This window comes from Sorex fumeus, unplaced genomic scaffold (assembly GCF_029834395.1).
Source record: "Sorex fumeus unplaced genomic scaffold, SorFum_2.1 ptg000014l, whole genome shotgun sequence".
NCBI classification, from domain to species: Eukaryota; Metazoa; Chordata; class Mammalia; order Eulipotyphla; family Soricidae; genus Sorex; species Sorex fumeus.
This window is the reverse complement of record NW_026606071.1, coordinates 26,306,435-26,327,147: the sequence shown is the minus strand read 5'-3', so window position 1 is coordinate 26,327,147 and position 20,713 is coordinate 26,306,435. Positions and strand designations below refer to the sequence as shown.

The 20,713-nt window shown below is 39.7% G+C and overlaps 1 protein-coding gene across 1 annotated transcript in view; it reads right to left on the bottom strand.

The window, feature by feature from the left end:
• The window catches only part of PIKFYVE (phosphoinositide kinase, FYVE-type zinc finger containing), a 102,894-nt gene that overhangs the window by 44,280 nt on the left and 37,901 nt on the right, over window positions 1-20,713 (bottom strand). Inside the window, exons 13-17 of the mRNA XM_056111650.1 lie at window positions 12,782-12,841; window positions 11,119-11,245; window positions 10,514-10,694; window positions 9,390-9,464; window positions 5,065-5,172 (exon numbers count right to left, since the gene is read on the bottom strand). Of these exons, the coding sequence (XP_055967625.1) occupies window positions 5,065-5,172; window positions 9,390-9,464; window positions 10,514-10,694; window positions 11,119-11,245; window positions 12,782-12,841 (551 nt within the window). The remainder of the gene's footprint in view (window positions 1-5,064; window positions 5,173-9,389; window positions 9,465-10,513; window positions 10,695-11,118; window positions 11,246-12,781; window positions 12,842-20,713) is intronic.

Here is a 20,713-nt window from a genome sequence, read left to right as displayed (position 1 = left end):
ATGGAGTACTATGTAGCTCTTAGAAAAGATGAAGTCATGAAATTTACATACAAGTGGTACAACATGGAAAGTATCATGCTAAGCGAAATGAGTCAGAAAGAGAGGGATAGACAAAGAAAGATTGCATTCATCTGGGGGATATAAAGTAACAAAATAGGAGATTAATACCCAAGAATAGCTGAGATCAGCACCAGGAGGATTACTCCGTAGCTTAGTGGACAATTGGGCATTCTAGAGGAAAGGGCAGCTCAGATAGAGAAGGGAACACCAAATAAAGGGTGTTTGGTGGTCCCTCCCAGGAGGGAGGGGAGATGCATGTCGAAAGTGGACTATGGACTGAACATGTTTGCCACTCAATGCCTCTTTTGCAGACCACAACACCCAAAAGGAGAGAGAGAACACAGGGGATTGCCCTGCCACAGAGGCAGGGGGGGATGGGGGGATGGGGGTGGGGGGGACATTATCCATGGTGGTGGAAAATGGGCACTGGTGGAGGGATAGGTATCTGATCATTGTATAATTGAAACCTAAGCACAAAAATTGTAAATCTACAACTGTACCTCATGGTGTTTCACTAATAAAAAAAAAATGCTATAGAAAAAAAAAAATAATAACATGATTAACTGTTTTATGGCTGGAGCGACAGCACAGCGGTAGGGTATTTGCCTTGCACGCAGCCAACATGGCCGACCCGAGTTCTATTCCTCCTCCCCTCTCGGAGAGCCCGGCAAGCTACCGAGAGTATCTCGCCCGCTCGGCAGAGCCTGGCAAGCTCCCCGTGACGTATTCGATATGCCAGACACAGTAACAACAAAGTCTCCAATGGAGATGTTACTGGGCCCGCTCGAGCAAACTGTTTTATAAAATGTCTGGGCTTCACATGAACATCTGAGCACGTCTGTTAACCCCAACCCATAATCCCTTAAGTGTTTTCTAGTCAAGACTGCATCCATGAGGCTGAAGCAATGGTACAGCGGGCAGGCTGACCCAGGTTCAATCCCCAGCACCTCATAGGGTCCCCCTTGCCCACCAGGAGTGATCCCTGAGTACAGAGCCAGAAGTAAACCCTGAGCACTGCCAGGTGTGGCCCCCAAAACAAAGACAAAACAAACCAACAAAGACTGTAACACTGTACCTATCGCTACTGCTACCAACAATAGATGAAGCTAATCCCTGTTATGAACTTGCCCTGTTAGGGAGTTTGAGTCTTCTCTCTTTATTAGGTTCTGGTTATAGAAATCTGTGTATTTCAAAAATTTGCCCACTGATTAACAAGATGGCATTCCCCCCACCTATAATGTCCTAAATTGGGGGGTAGGAGCGATAGTACAGAGAGTAGAGCATTTGCCTTGCATGCAGCCACCCTGGGTTCGATTCCCAGCATCCCATATGGTCTCCTGAGCACTGTCAGGAGTAATTCCTAAGTGCAGAGCCAGGAGTAACCAATGTGCATTGCCAGGTGTGACTCAAAAGGAAAAAAAATTTTTTAAATGTAGTAAGTTTCTATTCTGTTTACTGAATTGTAATTTTGTTTTGTTTTTGCTTTGGGGTCATACTAGGTGGTGCTCTGGGCTCCTGTGGCTCAACGATTGGGGAGGCTTGGGTGAGGGGGGTCTTAGAGGTAGCTGGGGATTGAACCCAACTTGGCCGTGGTGCAAGGCACTGCGTGGCTCCAGTAAAATATAATTAGAATCAGTTGATGATCTTTTCTCAATTGTGTTTGGGAGTCCGACAGTGCCAGGAATCAAAGTCAGAGCTTTGTATGTGTTCTACCACTTCAGTTAACTCCCTTGTGCAAGAATGAGCTGATTTAAAAAAAATAAATAAATAACTTCTGGCGCCTGGTATACTCAGTAAAAAGGTCTGGGCCAGGCTCAGCAAGGAAAAAATTAGAGGTAAACCATGAGTCTGGAAGAGAATAGCAGAAAAGCAAAAGACCTGGTAGGGTCAGATTTGTGAAGACACTACAAAGAAAACCACAGGCTAATTATTTTCTTGCCTTCAGTTTGATATCCCTCTTTTTCTGACTGTCTTCCCAACATCTACTCCTTTAATCAGTTAGTCCATATTAGATGAGACAAAGAAAAAGGAGACAAAATTCAAATTAGATGATACCTCCATTAGATCCAAATGAAAACATTAATACAGCATGAGTTAAAGGAGTATTAAAATTGTTTTAAAGCACTGACGGATATTTTTGCTTGAAAACATTAACACAGCATGAGTTAAAGGAGCATTAAAATTGTTTTAAAGCACTGACGGATATTTTTGCTTTCATGAACTAAATCATATTTATTAAAAGCAAAATAGTAAATACCAAATTTAAAGCTTCATTTTTAATTTTAAATGTCACCTGGTTTTTAATATAGTGTATTCTACTAAAATCCACTCTAGAATAACAAAGATCATGTATACAATTGGTAAACAAGAAGAATGTCAGGTGAAAGTTTGTTTTCTATGTGTTTTCCTTCAAGAAAGAGGGCCTAAAATAGCTCCGGCAGGATAATAACTTTCAAGTACAAAGACAAATGGTCTCAGTTCAACTGTTATATATGCAGGGCTTTTTAATAGTTTGGGCTCTATATTGTGGAATTAAAACTAAACTCCTGTCTAATATTTTAAATGTTTTTAATATGAAAAACCTTTTACTTCCAAAGCGTACTTCCCTGATTGCAAAAATGTGTTCAAAATAAAGTGCATAAATTTTAAGTATAACTTCATTACAAATAAATACAGGAGGATCCCAATTACCTATTTCATCCATTCGGAGACAAAAAATTTACACATTTAAGCACCAATGCAATGATCATGTGTCCTACAATCAATATAATGTAGTTGTGACCTAATCCTGTCAAAGTCATCTGGCACCTCTGTAAGACTGAGAAAATCCCTAGCAGAGGCCAGAGAAATAGTACGAAGGTGAAGGCATTTGCCCTGCATGTCGTCAATCCCGGTTCAACCCCTGGCACCGTGTATGGTCCCTAGAACGCCACCAGGAGTGGTCCTGAGCAGAGTCAGGAATCAACCCTTGAACCAGTGGGTATGACCCAATACTCTCACCTTCCTACCCCCCACCACACACAGACACAAAGAAAACCCCTAGCATAAAAATACCATAGTCCTCCACTGAAAAATACAGTAAACTAGAGCCAGAGAGGATAGTATAACTCTAGCAGAAAATCCTTTGGGGGCAGAGAGAGCCCATAACCAAGGGTTCTGAGGATGAAAAGACTGTATCCAAGGCAAGTGCCTCCCTCACATATAATCTCCGTTCTGAAAATCCTTTTTAATAATATAATGTATTATCAGTAATATGTCATTGAGTCTAAGAAAAAAACAATCCTTTATAACGAAAGTTCATTAAGCACCTAAGCAAAGTTTCACAAAGCATCACTGTCACTGTCCTCCTGTTGTTCATCGATTTGCTCGAGCAGGCCCAGTAACATTGTGAGACTTGTTACTGAGTTTGGCATATCGAATATGTCACAGGTAGCTTGCCAGGCTCTGCCGTGCGGGCCACGTGCAAGGCAAATGCCCTACCCACTGTGCTATCGCTCCAGCCCTTCACAAAGCATATAGTGCCTTTTACTACAACTCAGTTTTTTCTCTTTGATCTTAAGATTTCAGTCTAACATCACTGCGTGTACCATTACCAATGAATTTTCAAATAATATCGTTCCTAAATATTTCTAGAACCACGTATAAGGTGTTTCTGCTCTAACATGAATACACATTCCTAAAAGCCACCTGTTTTGAATGATCCTTTATAACAGTGTTTACGGAATGATCCTTTATAACAGTGTTTACAGAAGAAAAATGGCTGGGAATGAAAACTTTAAGTCTATGAGAGTTTCATATTCATAGGACTAATATAAATAACCTTTGGTAACTTGAGCGAGAACTTGGACAGCACACAGTGAGGCAGAGCTGCAGGCTGCCTCCAGGGGAATTTAAAATGCACAAAAGAAACAGTGTTAATTGGAAATGGAGCTTTGAATGGCAGAGCTATTAAGAGGCACCCAGGGTTGGAAGTACTTTTGGAGGAGGATCCTAAAAACAGGAGGTTTAGTCTTAATTCCATAAAATAGAGCCCAAAAGTCTCCTGATTGTGTAACAGTTGAGCTGAGACCACTTGTCTTTATACTTAAAGTCATAATCCTACTGGAGCTATTCTGGGTCTTCTCTCTTAAGGAAAAATAACAGAAAACAATTAAACTTCCATCTGTCATTCTTCCTGTTTACAAACTGTGTATATGATCACTATTTTTCTAGAAGGTATTTTAGTAGAATACACTATATTTAAAACCAGGTGACAGCTCCAAGAACTTGAGACATCTCTTCAAGTATACCAATGACCTGATGGGAAGAAAAATCAGGATATGGACTTGAACATTTTCTTCCAGATATTCCCCTAATGTCATGTGTTCAGCTCTAAAATAATGAGTGACTGAGATTCTGGTAATCTTCTAAAGTACAATACATAAAAATGTCTTTTAGAATCAGAATCTTTTGAATGAAACAAGCAAGTTCATCTGCCTGTCAAATTTCATCAATTGGAATAACAGGTAATATTATCAAGAATAAATGTTATTGGGGCTGGAGCTATAGTATAGCGGGTAGAGCGTTTGCCTTGCACGCAGCCGACCCGGGTTCAACTCACACCATCCCCAATTCCCCAAGCATGGCCAGGAGTAATTCCTGAGTGCAGAGCCAGGAGTAGCCCCTGTGCATTGCCAGGTGTGACCCAAAAAGCAAAAAAAAAAAAAAAAAAAAAAGAATAAATGTTATTCTTAAACAATTAAGAATTTGTAAGCATCACAGCACATACAAATTCCCCCAGTGAGGAATATCTCTGTAAGTTCTTAACACATGGAGGCCAGAGAGTACAGGTGCAGCTTGTTTCGCAATGCAGCTGACCCCAGTTCAACACCTGGCACCAGAGAGCTCCAGCCATTGCTAGGGATCACTCCAGAGCACAGAACCAGCCCTTGATGAGGATTGGCTCCAACTATCTTCTCTCCGCCTGCCTCCAACCCATGCCCACCGCCAAGAAAACGTTCTTACCTGAAGCACAATAGGATCGATGCAAGTAAATTTGGTTTCTTCTCTGTACAGATACTCAATCGAACATTTCAAAAGAAGGATTTTAGGGTTTTTGATACAAGAATTCATCTACAAAGAAATAAAGTTTGTTAAGGCTTTTCAAGTTTGCTCTTCAGAGATTTCCTTACTTCACTGATTTCTACTGTTCATAAATCCTCTTACATTAACCAGATTTTTCTCATTACATTCGTATTAAGATACTCCCATTTAGCTCTTTCATGGCAGTCTTACATTTGTTCTGAGCCAGGCAAAAAACTCCAAAAGCTATTTCACTAGAAACTATTATTAAATCAAGTTCTCTACACTCTTAACTATTTTTTTATTTCAATATTGCAAAAAGATATATCAAGCACTAGACTAGGGCAAGAAGAGCTGGAAGGCAGGCTATTCTATTTCATAAACTCCCAGAGATGAGCAATTCGCGGGGAGGGAGGGCAGCGCTGGGAATCAAATCCAGGGATTCACATTCAGCCCTCGCCCACTGAGCTACATCCTTAGTCCAGAAATCAACTAGTTTGAATCATGGACTTTCTAAAATTCAAGAAGAGTAGAGGAAGGAGAAAAGAATTAAAATGCTTCCCGATAAGTGATCGGTTTCTTTTTCTTTCCTTTTGCTTTTTTGAGCTTTGGAGTGTGTATATAATATCTTGGACATTAGACTTTATCAGATATATGCAACGCAAATATTTTCTCCAATTCAGTAGACTGGCTTTTTATTTTAGTGTGTTTCTTTTTTGTTATGTTTGCCAGGAGAGATAAATCATTACGAACACCTCTAAAGTCTGTATCGAGTAGAGTTCTGCCAATATTTTCCTCATGGTATTTTATGGATTCTGGTCTCATCCTGAGGTCTTTAATCCATTTGGGGCAATCTTTTGTGTATGGCGTGAGACATGCATCCAGCTTCCCCACCCCAATTGTTGGAGAGATGTTCCTTGCGCCACTTCATGCACCCAGTTCCTTTTTCATAGATAAACTAGCTATGATCTTGTCAATCCTATTTCTTTTGAAAAATCAGCTCCTGCTTTTATATACCCTTTGTATTGTTCTCTTGGGGGGTTGGGGAGTGGGAGGGATACTGGGACCCATGATGGTAGAAAATGGGCACTGGTGGAGGGATGGGTATTTGATCATTGTATAATTGAAACCCAAGCACAAAAATTTGTAAGTCTACAACTGTACCTCATGGTGTCTCACTAATAAAAATTTTAAAAAAAATAGGGAGGGACAATGAACAAACACTTCTTTGAAAAAGACACACAGGTGGCCAGGAGGCATACACATGAAGGACTGACTGTCACTTATTATCGGGGAAAACACAAAATGGAAATTCAAATGACAGTTAAAACACCATATATTGAAAAAGACTGAAAACAACCGGTTGTTGGTGGGACAGTGGTTAAAAAGGAACTCTCATCCACTGTTGAGAGGAATCCCCCAGGGTTCAGTCCCTATGGGACTGAATAAAAGTTTCTCCCAGAAATAGGACTATTGCTTCCTTATAACCTAGTGACTTAACTCCTTGCCATCTGCCCCAAATACAAAATCTTTCATTCAAAATGGTTCATTGTAACACTAAGTATTATGGCCAGGGTACGGACATAACCCAAGAGACAGAGGACTGGATGAAAAAGTTTGTGGTATCTAAATATAATGGCACACTGAGGAACTGCAGGAAATGAAATCTTGCAATTCTCCACTACATGTATGGAATTGAAGGGCATTGTGGTTACGTGAAATAAGTCAGAGGGAGGTCAAGTATCAGATGATCTCACTCATGATGGTACAGAGACAAAACAAGGGAAGAGATAGCACCAGACAGTCACAAACTCTGGCCTTGGGTTATGAAAATTCCTTTTTTCATAGATAACTAGCTAAGGTTCTTGTCGAGCCTGTTTCTTTTGAAAAAAAAAAAATGGCTCCTGATTTTATTTATCTTTGTATTGTTTTCTTGATTTCAGTCCCATCAAAAATTAGGGATTTTTTTATTATGAAAATAAAAATTAGGTGGAGTTCATGCACAATTCAATCAGCCCAATCAGTGGCTGAATAAATAGCAGTACTCCTACATAAAAAAAAAGAAAAATTAATAAAATAAAATTTTTGATTATAAAAATAAAAATTACTAGTGGGGGACAGGCTGAGTGGAGATGATATAGAGACAGCGATGAAGGGTGTCTTGGAGTTTTTGGTGGTGAGGGGGTACGGTAGCTTAACACATCAAAGCCATAAACAGGAAATGGACAAATAGTACAGTGGGTAGGACACTTCCCTTGCTGGGTAGGACACTTCCCTTGCACACAGCCAACCTTGTTTGATTCTGGACCCACATATGGTCACCTGAGCACCATCAGAAACGACCCCTGACCATAGTCAGGAATAAGTTCTGGACATCACTGGGTTTGGCCCAAAAATAAACACTGAAAACCAATAAAAACCATTACATAAAAATCAGTGCGACCATAAACTAATAAAAAAAAGTTTTATTACCTAAAATTACAAAAATTTTAAATAGAATAAGATAAGATGCTAGATTGAACAGCTTTCTAACAGAATAAATTTCCAAGCAGCTGTATATTGGCAATAGGTTAAGTAACAAGAACTTAAAGAAAACCTTAAATCCAAAAGCATATACTCCAAAGAATATATAATATATTCAAAAACCAAACAGGCTTCTAAAGACACAGGCAAAATAGCCTAAATTCTGAAAATGGGTTACAGGCTCTACCACATTCATAGACCCCCAAACCAGTAAATGTCACTGAAAACTGAACCTTCACGTTGGGGAACTTCATGCAAGGGTTGTTTTTTGGTTTTTGGTGTTGTTTTTTTTTTTTCAGTAACTACAAATTAAATACTAAATATGGCCAGTCTCTAAATACAGCCAGTGGTGCAAGACAGCCATTCATGCATGTAGCTCTACCATACTCACACAAAATTTTCAGTTCTGGGAACACTAGCACTTGATTCAACAAAGAACATTTAATTTAATTTAAAAGATTTCTTTAGTCAATAATAGTGGATACTTTTTTATTTCAGTATTTCTGTAGAAATAATGACTGTGGATCATGATAATAAAATAAGATCAGCTACAATATTTCTGCTTGTTCTTGATTTCTAACAAATTTGAGGAGGTTTATGACCCAACAATAAAGCAATGTACTTATTTTTGCTGCAAAGGAGGAAAAACAGGGCTGGATCTCATCCACTTAGTTGCTCAAGCTAGATGTCGGATTAACATCCCACTCTTACTAACTTTCCCCCAAGGTTACTGTTATTTCAGTTAAGTTTCCTCAATGATTCTGAAGTCTGACAAGGCTTCTGAGGACTTTGAAAGATCAGAACTTTCTCGGGAAGTGAGGACCAACATAACACTGACAGGCTCGGGCACCTACTTTAAAAGCAAGCCCCTTTCCCTGCTTCCACTCCCCCTCAGCCTCCTACTCAGCTAAATCTCCGGAATGAACATTTCTAGAGGTGGGTGTAGGATGGGGGGGCACTGTGAATCAGGCCCACTGGTGCTGACATTCACTGTGACCATCAGCAGCCCTTGAACTACAGCTCCAGACCCTTCGTGGAATACAAAGTTTTGGCCTGCTTACTCTGGCCTCCTCCCCAGCCATTCCACGTCTTTCTCCTTAGGATTCTAGAGTTTCCTTACCACATCTATTACTATATACCGCTCCTCTGTGCTGGCGATGGAAAGGCAGGGCTAAAGCAGAGGTACAGAAAGTGGGAGGTAACAATCCAGTGATGGTTGTGCAGCTTAACCTCAAGTGTTTTTTAAAAAAAAAGTGTTTTAGGCCTCTGGAAGAATTCCAGTCTATCAGAGAAACCTGATGTGGCAGGTTCAAGATCTGTATCTGTTGGTCTAGAAGTATAACTCAGCCTCTCCCCCTTCCTTCTGATGAACTTAAGTTATCGAAATCCAAAATCATCAGTTCTGAAACAGCTTCCCTGGGTCTCCAAATATTTGCCTCTGTGGCAGATACAAAATTCTGCCCTTGGCACTGGAGCGATATAGTACAGCGAGTAGGGTGATTGCCTTGAGGCAGCCAACCTCCTGGGTTTGATTCCCAGCATCCCATAAGATACCTCTACTGCCCCCACCAAGGATAACTCCTGAGCATTGCTAGGTGTGGCGTAAAACTTAATCAATCAATCCATTTTGCCCTTTGTTGCTTCTCAGTGCCATTCTCCTTTTCTTCCATGATTTGGTAACCCAATTTTTTCATTCAGCAGAATCACAGTTTAACGAACCTCATTGTTAAACTGAATCATATTACCTTTTTATGTGCAATATTCTTGGTACAAACAAATCCATTGACAACCATAGAATCAAACTTCTTTCCACCTGGAATCTATTTAAGCAATTAAGAAAAAAAAATAAAATTCAATAATGCAGTTTTATAATCCAGTCAGGTGAATAGACTTAACTTATTTTCATTTTTACCTTAGTAATTATATAATCAAATAAGAACAAAAAAAATTCAGGAGATTGATCATCCTTTCAACCAATAATGGTTTCTTAAATATTTTTCCACTTCATACTCTCTAATTGTCCTGTCTAGTATTCTAAAGTACCCATCTGACAGAAAAAAAAAATTGGTGCTACATGAAAGTTACAACTACTATCAGGGGGGCCAGAGCAGGTAGGACATTTGCCTTGCACACAGACAACCCAGGTTCAATCTGCAGCATCCAATATGGTCCCCTAAGCATCACCTGGAGTAATTCCTAAGTGCAGAGCCAGGAGTAATCCCTGAGCATCGCTGGGTGTAACCCAAAAAGCAAAAAAAAAAAACAAACAAACAAAAAAAAAAAAACACTACTTTTAGGGGCTGGAACAATATAGTACAGAGGGTAGGTTGCTAGCCTTGCAAACATTTGACCTGGGTATGATTCCTGGAACCCCATATGGTCCCCCGAGCCATGCCAGGAGTGATCCTAGAGCACAGACTCAGGAATAAGCCCCAAGAACGTTGAAGTGTGGCCCCAAAACAAAATAAAACAAAACCGTATTAGGCCAAATACAGATAAAGAATTTCATTACTATCTAAATAAAGAAATCACATACCGTTGTTCCTCAGAACAATCACAGTGTGGGAAGAGGCCTTCTCATAAACAATATGTGAAGAAGAAAAAGAAAAAAAGGAACTGAGGAACTCTGTTTGGGTTCCCGGAGCATTCCACACCTCAGTCACCCCATCTCATTCATCAGCAGTGACTTCAGTGAGTGGATCCCCATGACCCTCCGAGGACAGCTGACAAAGATCAAAGAGAAAAAGCTTGTCCTCCTCACTGAGTAACCTTCGTGGCAATGGTTCCCTAGAATTACCGTGAAGACATACACTACAGTCAGGCCCGCACCACCAGCTCCAAGCATGAGGAAAGCGTTAGCAGAGCTCACTTTTTTGATGTGGACAAACTGACGGATATCCATGTCGTCATCCCTGATCTTGACATCAGGTCGGACTGTCTGAACAACTTGACAGACTAGTGACACAATGATGTCCCTCCAAGATGGTGACAATGACTCATTATGGAGCAACTGCTGGAGTAGTGCCATCATGTGATTATGATTAGCTGAACTACAAAAATGTCACAAGAAGTTGACACAGTTAATATTGCCAGAAACAACAATTCTAAAGAAACAACAAGCTGTCTACAGAGAATTTATTAGCATCTAGAGGAGCTACGGCTCCCGGATCAAAATCTCCCCAGTAAATCACAGACCTTCAGTACAGCTGCACCTTAATGATTTTGCACATAAACGTATCTGTGAACGGCTTTCGTGAAGATGACCCCTTTGATTTGGTGTAATTTTGACACCTGAGTTACAATGGGGACAGACAAACACAGGGGAATCTTATTTTATAGGAAACTGCATCAGAACAGGACTTGGGACTTGCTTCCCAGGTAACCTTAGGATTTATAAGGAAAAACTACGCATGCCTAGAAAGTCATCAATGAGTCTACCAGAGAAAGGGAAAAGGAACAAGCTCCCGGCCTTACAGCAGTCTCTCCATGGCCTGCTTCTCTCCATTCTCCTCCCGCAGCTCCAGGTTGTTATGGTGCCAGCCCAGAGGGGTGAAAGGCAGTTCTTTGGGTTTCTCCTCTACTCGACGATTAAATAGGGATTCTGTGCAAGGTTATAAAAGGGGAGATGACACTTTATTATAGTCTAACACCATCTACTCGTGGACTGAGAAACTACCAATTCCTCTTTGTGAATTGTTCAAGTTAACCAATTCAATTTTTTGGTGTTAAAAAGGCAAGACACTGGATAAATATATAAATAAAAAGAATTATGCCCAAGTTGGCTCTTTAATGTTTGCAGGAGTCAGAACTGTGAAAAGTCAAATTACATTCAGCAACGGGAACACCCAGTTCAAGGACTATAAATTCAACTTCCAAAAAGCAAGTAAAATTTTTATACTGTCCCTCTGTTTGGGCATATTTAAAAAAAAAAAAAAGAGGGTGTTAATTTTCCCAGTGAAATCACAAGCTGAAAATGGTATTCAACAGAAATCTGAAAAGTGAACAGAACAGCATATGACATGTGGGCGCTGAATTACAAGAGAAAAAGCTCAGTTCCAGTATGTCTGAAGCAATATGTGACAGTGCTGAATATCTAGTCAGGCGTTCCTTGATAACATTTATTTTTAAATATTGGAACAAAGTTTTATAAAATGAATGCCCCCCACCCACTCAAAAAAACTGTGAAGTATTTTTAATATGCAAAAATTTATAAATTTATAAAAATTTACAAAATTAATTTTAAAATCCTGTAATTTTTAGAAAGGGAAAAATTAATCAAGACCAATAAATAAATAAATAAGAGTGTTAAATGCTTTTTAAAAACATATTCATAAAATAATATTTGGCTATAAACTGAATAAGATGCAAAAGGTAGAAAATGTCTACCATTTACTTTTTTTTAAATAAACTTTATTTTTTTAACATTTTTTAATTCGTGGTAATTTAAAGCCAAAAATTTCCAACGAACCAGTCTAGCAGATTACATAATAAAGCATATCTTCATAACATGTGAGGGACACAAACCATACTTTTTAATTGCATGGAAGCTGGAACAAGCACACGGTAAACTTATAAACACTGTTAGCTTTGCAATCAGTAGGAAGAGGCCTTCCTACTACCAGGTTGCCCAACTTTTTGTGCTACGGGTGAAACTTCCATTATCTGAGGTCTAGACTGTGGAATGTCAGGAGTCAATTAAGTGTTTCTTTAACTATACAATAAATATGAATGGAGTAACAAAAGGCTTGTACTGCATACTTCCTTTATCCCCAGAGTACTTTATATTCTCTACTTCTCTTTCCTGTTCTTCAAGGCAAGCAGCATCCTCACTCGGATGAGACCTGCCCCTGGTCCTTGAATATCTGACAATCCTGAACCATACATACATCAATATTCACTGATACAGGAAAGGACAAAAAACAAAATGCATATTTATTTAAAACCCTTTCATTGTTTTCAAGGACCACATTTTAAAATCACTTCCCATGAAGTATGTCACTACAGATGTGTCCCTGTGATACTGAAATAATCAAATAGATTTTTCAGTACCTGTCCTCCGCCAATCATTGTGTCAGGCCTTAGTTATACCTTCATAAACAAAATGACCCCCTCCCATCGATAGATTTTGAGAGATTACCTTTGATGAAGGCGTCACTTATTGAGAGCTGCTGTCCTCCATTGTCAGAAATCAAATACTCTGCATACCAGGAAGAAAGCAGAGAGAGGAGGAAGGAAAGGAGAAACTATAACAAGCCAGCATAATTACACTGAGAGCACACCCACACAAACCATTACTCATATTCACCCATCACTGCCCGGGCAATTCGAGAAAGCGCCAAACTACATCTTTACATTTGTTACACATATGTCCTGCTAAATTTAATAGACTTGACCAAAACCTTGAAATAAGCCTGGAGAGACAGTACAAGTGTTAAGGCTTTACCTAGCATGTGGCCAACCTGGTCTCCCTATAATCTAAGCACTTCCAGGAGTCTTTCCTGAGAACAGTGCCAAGAGTAAGCCCTCTGCAGAGAGAGAACAAAAGGGAATGCCCTGCCACAGAGTCAGGGTGGGATGGGGGGAATGGGGGATAGGAGGGATACTGGGATCCGTGGTGGTGGGAAATGGGCATTGGTGGAGGGATGGGTATTTGATCATTGTATAATTGAAACCCAAGCACAAAAATTTGTAAGTCTACAACTGTACCTCATGGTGTCTCACTAATAAAAACTAAAAAAAAAAAAGAGTAAACCTTCTGCCAGGTATAGCCTAAATTCCCCCACTAAACAAACAAACAAAAAAACTTCAGAACAGTACTGTTACATAATTCTTAACATCTCATTTTCCCTTATTAAAGCTGAACCAGATTATGAAAATTAAGATTTTTCAAGAATTTGCAACGAGACCCCAAGTTACCACCCACAAATGGCCTTTCTGGCTCCTGATCAAGCTGCTTAACAGCCATGATTCAAGAGACTTAGGAACAAATCTCAGAACCCAGCAGGTTTTGGCAGAAATTCCTCCAGATTTAATTGTTAAAATTTTGAAATTTCAAAATCACGCGGCCACTACTGCAACCACGCGACATCATATGTTATTCATAACCAGCAATAGAAAACAAATTGTCTACTGTTGCCTTTTTTAGCAGATCTGAGTGTTGCGGTAAAATGCCAAATAATAATGGTGGGTCTGGTGTCAAAATATTGAATGTAATCAAAGTAGAGACAGAGTAATGTGGAAATCATCTGCCCCACAGGTAGGGCAAGGGTGTGGAATGGGGGTATACTGGGGTTTTTGGGTGGGCACTGGTGAAGGTACAGGTATTTCATTGTATGACCAAGACAACTGCTCTCACGGTGATTCAATAAAATTATAAAAAATGAAAAAAAAAAGTAAGATGGAGTTCATGCCCAATTCAATCAGGTAATCAGTGGCTGAATAAATAGCAATTTGCAAGACACATCTAAAAATTAAGACATTTTTCTCAGATATAACTATATTACTTAACAATGCCTATATGTAAAGTGGTTCCCAAAGAAGCCCCTGATAAAACAATAAAAGATAATTGTTTTAATTTCAGAATATAAGGTATAATAGTGGCATGGATAGGCAATAAAAATGTAACTCATAGGATTTTTATTAGTTTTTGAATTAAGAGTTTGCTTTTCAAAAATTCTAATGAAACACTGCCAAATGGTTACCATTCAAACAACTACAGAACACATTCTGAATGGGTTCTTCTCAATCTTTTAAATATTCCATTTTTTCTCACAAGTGAAACTTGTTTACTTCCCCATGACTTTAACTCTGTGACCAAGAGAAGTTCAAGTGGGGTTCTTTCTGCCAGGCAACTTAAACCACAATGCCTTTTATGGCCTTTAAGACAAACCTTCTCAACCAAAATCTTCAAGCAAACTTTACGTATTAAAAAAAAATCAGACTTCAAAAGTTAATGTTTATGAGTCAACAATGCTCATCCTTCTAGTAAGGAAAAAGAAGGGAAAATTATTTCCAGAACTCAAATGTGCCAATTTCAAAAAAACCCAGTAAATTTGATGTTGCATTTTATTTTTGCACAGAAATTAATAACACCACTCCCTGTTTATTCACTTATTCTCGTGTCTTGGAGCTGAAGTTAACTCAACGATGCAGCCTATTCAACAGTTAAGGCTGGGTCCATCCAGTCCTGCATGGTCACCAGAGCCCAGGGCCTGAAGTAGCCCCTGGCATCACTGTGTGTGGCCCCAAAACAAAGACTGTATGTATACATACACATACACACACACACACACACACACACACACACACACACAATAAACATATATACAAAGCTTGTAAAGTCACTATATACATACATATATGCAAGTATTTATGTATAAAGGGGCTTTTTTTCCTTCTTTCTTTTTTTTGGGGGGGGAGGTCACACCTGGCAATGCTCAAGGGTTATTCCTGGCTGTGCATTCAGGAATCACTCTGGGGGTGCTCAGGGTACCATATGGGATGCTGGGGATCAAATTTGGGTTGACCACATGCAAGGTAACATAGTGGCTTTTTATACTAAAGCTTATATGTATACATATACAAATTCCAAAGGGACAGATTGTCCCCAGTTGTGTTTGAAAATAATTCAAACACACAGAAAACCTCATACACCCATTGTCTAGACTTAACAACTGTCAATCACTTGCTCAACTCTCTTAGGATATTTCTCTAGAGTTTTCCATATTCAAACTTATCTAATTGTCTCCCAATTGGTTTAATGTTTTCCCCCCTCACACCAAGGGACAATGTGACTTTATTCTCTTTATTCTCTTTCCATCAAAAGCAGGTCCCACAACTTTTTTTTTTTTAAGTAATACTCTATTCTGTAAGAGCTTAGGCTAAATGTCCTAATGTGGGGCTGGAGTGATAGCACAGCGGGTAAGGGAGTTTGCCTTGCACGTGGCCCAACCCAGGTTCGATTCCCAGCATCCCATATGGACCCCGGAGCATGGCCAGGAGTAATTCCAAAGTGCATGAACCAGGAGTAACCCCTGTGCATCGCTGGGTGTGACCCAAAAAGCAAAAAAAAAAAAAAAAAGCCTAATGCCCTAAATAATGTTCCACATTCAGGGTCTGATGGAATGTTTCCTTCTAGTGCCATTTAACTTGATTCTATATGCCCTATGTTTTCCTAAAATGGAAAGCTGAATCAAAAGGCCTACAGAAGCCAGGATTTTGATTTTTCTTCTCTGGGTTCTTCTTGTTAGCTTTCCAAGAATGGCTCAAAACACTGCTTGAAATACCTAACTTAAAAAATTTAACTGTACAACTCTCCTAGAACTATAGTGAAGAATATATCAAACCAGAATATCATACCAAGTTTCTGGAAATGAGACATTTATTTACAATAAAAAAGCATGAGGAAAAAAAATATTTTTAGGTCCAGATGTTTCAACCAATTTATAAAACCTAATTTCCTCATGCTTTAGAAGATACAAAATAATTTCTAAGAAAAAGACATAAGGAACTCATCCACTGCTGGTGGGAATGTTGTCTGGTACAAGCCCTGTAGAAAACACTATGATGAGTTCTCAGTAAACTTAGAATTGAACTGTCATATGACTCAGCAATTCCACTTTGCGGCATCTATTCCAATGACATAAAAAACCCTCTCAAAAAAATATATGCACACAATTATTCGTTGGTACACTCAGTATTGTAGCTAAAATATATCAACCTAGGTGTCCAACAACAGATGAATGAATTATGAAGATGTGGTATATATGCATAATGGAATACTACACAGCTACAACGAACAATGAAATCATGCAATTTGCAGCAACCTGGTTAGAACTGGAAGGTATCATACTGAATGAAGTAAACCAGAAGAAAGACAAAGGATGATCTCACTTCTCTGTAGTATACCGAATACCGGATGAGGAAATGTACTGTAGTAAAGGGGGATGGCTTAGATCACTCTTGACCCCCAGTGTTTAGAGAAGAGAAAGACAGAAGAAAAGAAACTGAGGGGGAAAGAAGAAAATAGGAAGTAATGAGTGAAGAGGGGTGAGGGCATCGATTATACTGGGGTGATATGAGTGTGTGATACAGCCACATATCCAAAACAGACTCGACAAAACTGAAAAGATGAGCTCTAAGCTGCAACCACTGAAACTTTTCAATGTGCCTGTCAAATCCAACAGGTGGAGATGGGGTGGGGTGGAGGTGAGGAGGGAATATGGGAACACTGGTGGAAAAAATTGGTGTTGAAATCTTATATGCCAAAGACTCAACTATCAATAACTTTTTAAATCACAGTATTACTTTTGGCTTCTCTTTAGGGACAAGAACCACTTACTCCCATTTATATGTTAAGAAGAATGAAAATAGAAGCAGCAATCTATCCTTTCTCTTCACTACCAGATCACTCTGACAACCCTTACTTTCCGGTACTCAGTGTTCACCTAAGTATGGTGCAAGGGAAAAGGGATGGGACAGGGAAGGATGCATTTCAACTTCATACAAAAAGGAAAGCCAGAAACATTTACTCAAAGGCTCATAAAGACTTCAAACTAGAAACAGTGAAAGTCGCAAATGACCTGAGAGGCCAATATAATAATTACCTTATTTCTGATGCTGGGCAACTTCTCTATTACAGTCATACAGAGCAGAAAAAGTATTTCTTATTTTCTTATACTCTCTATATAACGCCATAAGCAAGGTTGCAATATAATGTTACCTCAGTAAGACCAGTTTTGATTATTAAAAATACTAGAATAGACCTAGATTTATTTCAAAGTTCAGAAATAAACGAAAACGCAGAAATCACCAAGTCAACCTAAACTCTCTGCCAGAAGGTAGACATAGATCTTTGATAACCCAGGAAGGTAGTTGTTTTCGGTTGTTTTTTTCCATTAGTCAATAGTGACAAAAGTCCACTATCTCTAACTACTGAACCATTTTTCCTTTAGCCAGACTCAAAATGAATATAATTTCTACCCAATAATCATTCATACCTCCAAGCAACATCATTAAATTAGAAATGGCTTTCTCCAGAGTATGAATAATAAACTTTAAATTCTAATTACATTACTTTATAGCCAATTTCTTTTTGCTCTAAGGTACTACTTGAAACAATAAATACCTGGGTGGGATGGGGGTGTGGGGAGTGGGAGGGATACTGGGATCAGTGGTGGTGGAGAATGGGCACTGGTGGAGGGATGGGTACTCGATCACTGTATAACTGAAACCCAAGCACAAAAATTTGTAAGTCTACAACTGTACCTCATGGTGTTTCACTAATAAAAATTTAAAAAATAAATGAATACCTTTAAATTCTAATTCTAATTTATTTAACATGCTAGCTTTTCTTTCAAAATTTTAATGATCTGTGAATTTGAGAATCATTAAAAATGCTGACCAAAAAAAGTTGCTAGACAACACCAAGGTCCTATTACCATGCCTTATTTTAGTAATAATACCACTGCCCGGTCACCATCAATTCCTCTCCTAAGTACCAGAGTACATCCTGTTCACTGCATTTTTCTACAATTTTACCAACTTCCTATATGTGACATCAAATATAGGATAACACTGGTTTGTCCTTTCTGCCTTGCCACAAGGAGCTTAGGTTTACTGGGTTACTCCCATCACAGCGCTCCCATTCCTCTGTGTTTATTTGTAACCTCTTTCTTTGTGCTCTGCTTCCCCAATCAGTCAATCACCTTTGTCTCCTAAACAGACTCTGTTAACGTGTAAATACTGCTTTTCTCTTCTCCTTAAGTCCTATGCATAGTTAATTCAGAGCACTGTCCTTTTTGTATAGACACAGGAAGACAGTTAATGCTATGCTTCTGTAACTTGGGATTTAATAGACTCAGAATGATATTCACTCCTGGGCATCTGTTTTCTCAACTTAAGCCTCAGTTGCCCTTACTTCCTAGCACCCCAAAAGTAGGGCCCCGAAGAGGGACTGAATGGACTCAGGGCAAGCTGTGAGCTGCCTTGGCATCCAAATGGGCCTGGCCAAAGTGCCATAATTAGAAGTTAAGAGCATGGTCATGGACAAATTCTGTCATGATCCAAAAAGTAACAACTGGATTAGGATCCCGCTAGGGTTAGGAAAGATTAATCTGGCCTGAGCACTGTAGTCTGCGATCTATAGAGAGATGTCCCCAGGAGAGCCACTCTACAAACTTAATGTATCTCTTACTGTGTCCACACAAAATAACTAATATTAAAAAGTAGAATTAAGATGTTAATTAAGATGTTAATTAAGTTATTGGACTAAGGAGAGGAAAATACCCCTAAGTGGTATTTTGCGCTTCAGCAGAAAGGCTTTCCTATGTTGATTGTGCTACCAGAGTGGGTGTGGTTACTACCTCCAATGCTGGGAGACAGGGAGAGACTAGACAGAGACCAAGGCATGAGTGGGAGTAGAGAGATGAGAGAGGGGGACAGGAGGAGATGGGAATGAGGGGCAGTGTGAGACTAGAATGAAGGGCTTAGTGAGACTGGAGCAGGTGCGTGGGGAGAATGGAATAATGGGCAACTGATCACCAACCAGCCTGGCCCTCATTTCCTCCTTCGTCTGGCTATGGCATCAGCTGTCCCGGGTGGGGAAGCGGCACGAGACCACTGAATGCAGGCGGCAAGAGAGAGCAGTGGGATTTCCCCAGTTGTCGGGAGATTACACAGCTCAAGATCCTTCATCAATAATCTTTGTAATTTTTTTTTTTTTTTACTTTTCTGGTTCTGTTTGTAGGGTTGTTTTTTTTTTTTTTTTTTTTTTTTTTGCTTTTTGGGTCTCACCTGGCGATGCACAGGGGTTACTCCTGGCTCTGCACTCAGGAGTTACTCCTGGCGGTGCTCAGGGGACCATATGGGATGCTGGGAATCAAACCTGGGTTAGCCGCGTGCAAGGCAAACGCCCTGCCCCCTGTGCTATCTCTCCAGCCCCTGTAGGATTTATTTTTGTTTCTGTTTTTCTTTCTTAAATTTCTTAATGCTTCTAGGGCAGATAGCTCAAGTGGTAGACCATGCTGCTGACATTATGAGTAGCTGCTGTGTCTCTTCCTGTCCGTTCAGCACTGCTGGGAAAGGACTTTATAAATTTAAAAGGAAAAAATTTCACATCTCCAACACTTCAGTAATCTAGACCAGTGCTTCTCAAACTTTTTTCCAACCATGGCCCCCTCTGACCTTATTCCTTCCTACAGCCCAATTGTTCTACAAAGTGGCCCCCTACTTTTATGCTGTGGCCTTCCATTCACAATTTTCATCTGCGGCCCCCTGGGGATATCCTGGCGATCCACAGGGCAGTATAAGACCCACCCATGAGAAATTCTGATGAAGGAGCCGGAGCGATAGTCCAGTGGGGTAAGGCTTTTGCCTTGCACGCGGCCAACCCAGATTCAATTTCCGGCATCCCATATGGTACCCCAAGCACTGCCAGGAGTAACTCCTGAGTGCATGAGCCAGGAGCAACCCGTAAGGATCGCTGGGTGTGAACCAAAAAGAAAAGAAAAGAAAAAAAGAGAGAGAGAAATGTGATCAAGACCCCCTGCTATTCTCCACAGTTCTTCAGAGCTTAAAAAATGCTGGATCCATACATTAGCATTTCAAATTCTTTCAACAATTTGGTATAAAATTTGCCTGGACCTGGCAATAAACTTAATGTAAGAGGTATTCTCCCTTCATTTACTCTGGACTTTATCTTCCTCTTAAGTGTGTTTTTTCTTAATAAAATCTTCCTGATAGAGAGTGCAGGACTTGGGGGGAGTCTAACTTTCCCTTCTTTGCTTCACAATTTTCAAACGTCTTTTTCTAACCTTTCGTTGGCACTTGTACAACCTTCAGTGCTCTCGAAATCTAGCCATCCTGCCATTCTTTGGTAAGTGCTGGCACATCTTTCAGAATCATCCTATCAACACTACATCTCACCCCTAGGTAAGAGAACTCATTGTAAACAACCTTTCTAAAGGGATGAGTTCAGCGGTACCACAGTGGCTGTGGTGATTTTTTTTTCAACTGCCAGTGCTTTCTCGTTTACTTTCACTTATCAATACAATCGGAGGTTCTAGTGTGA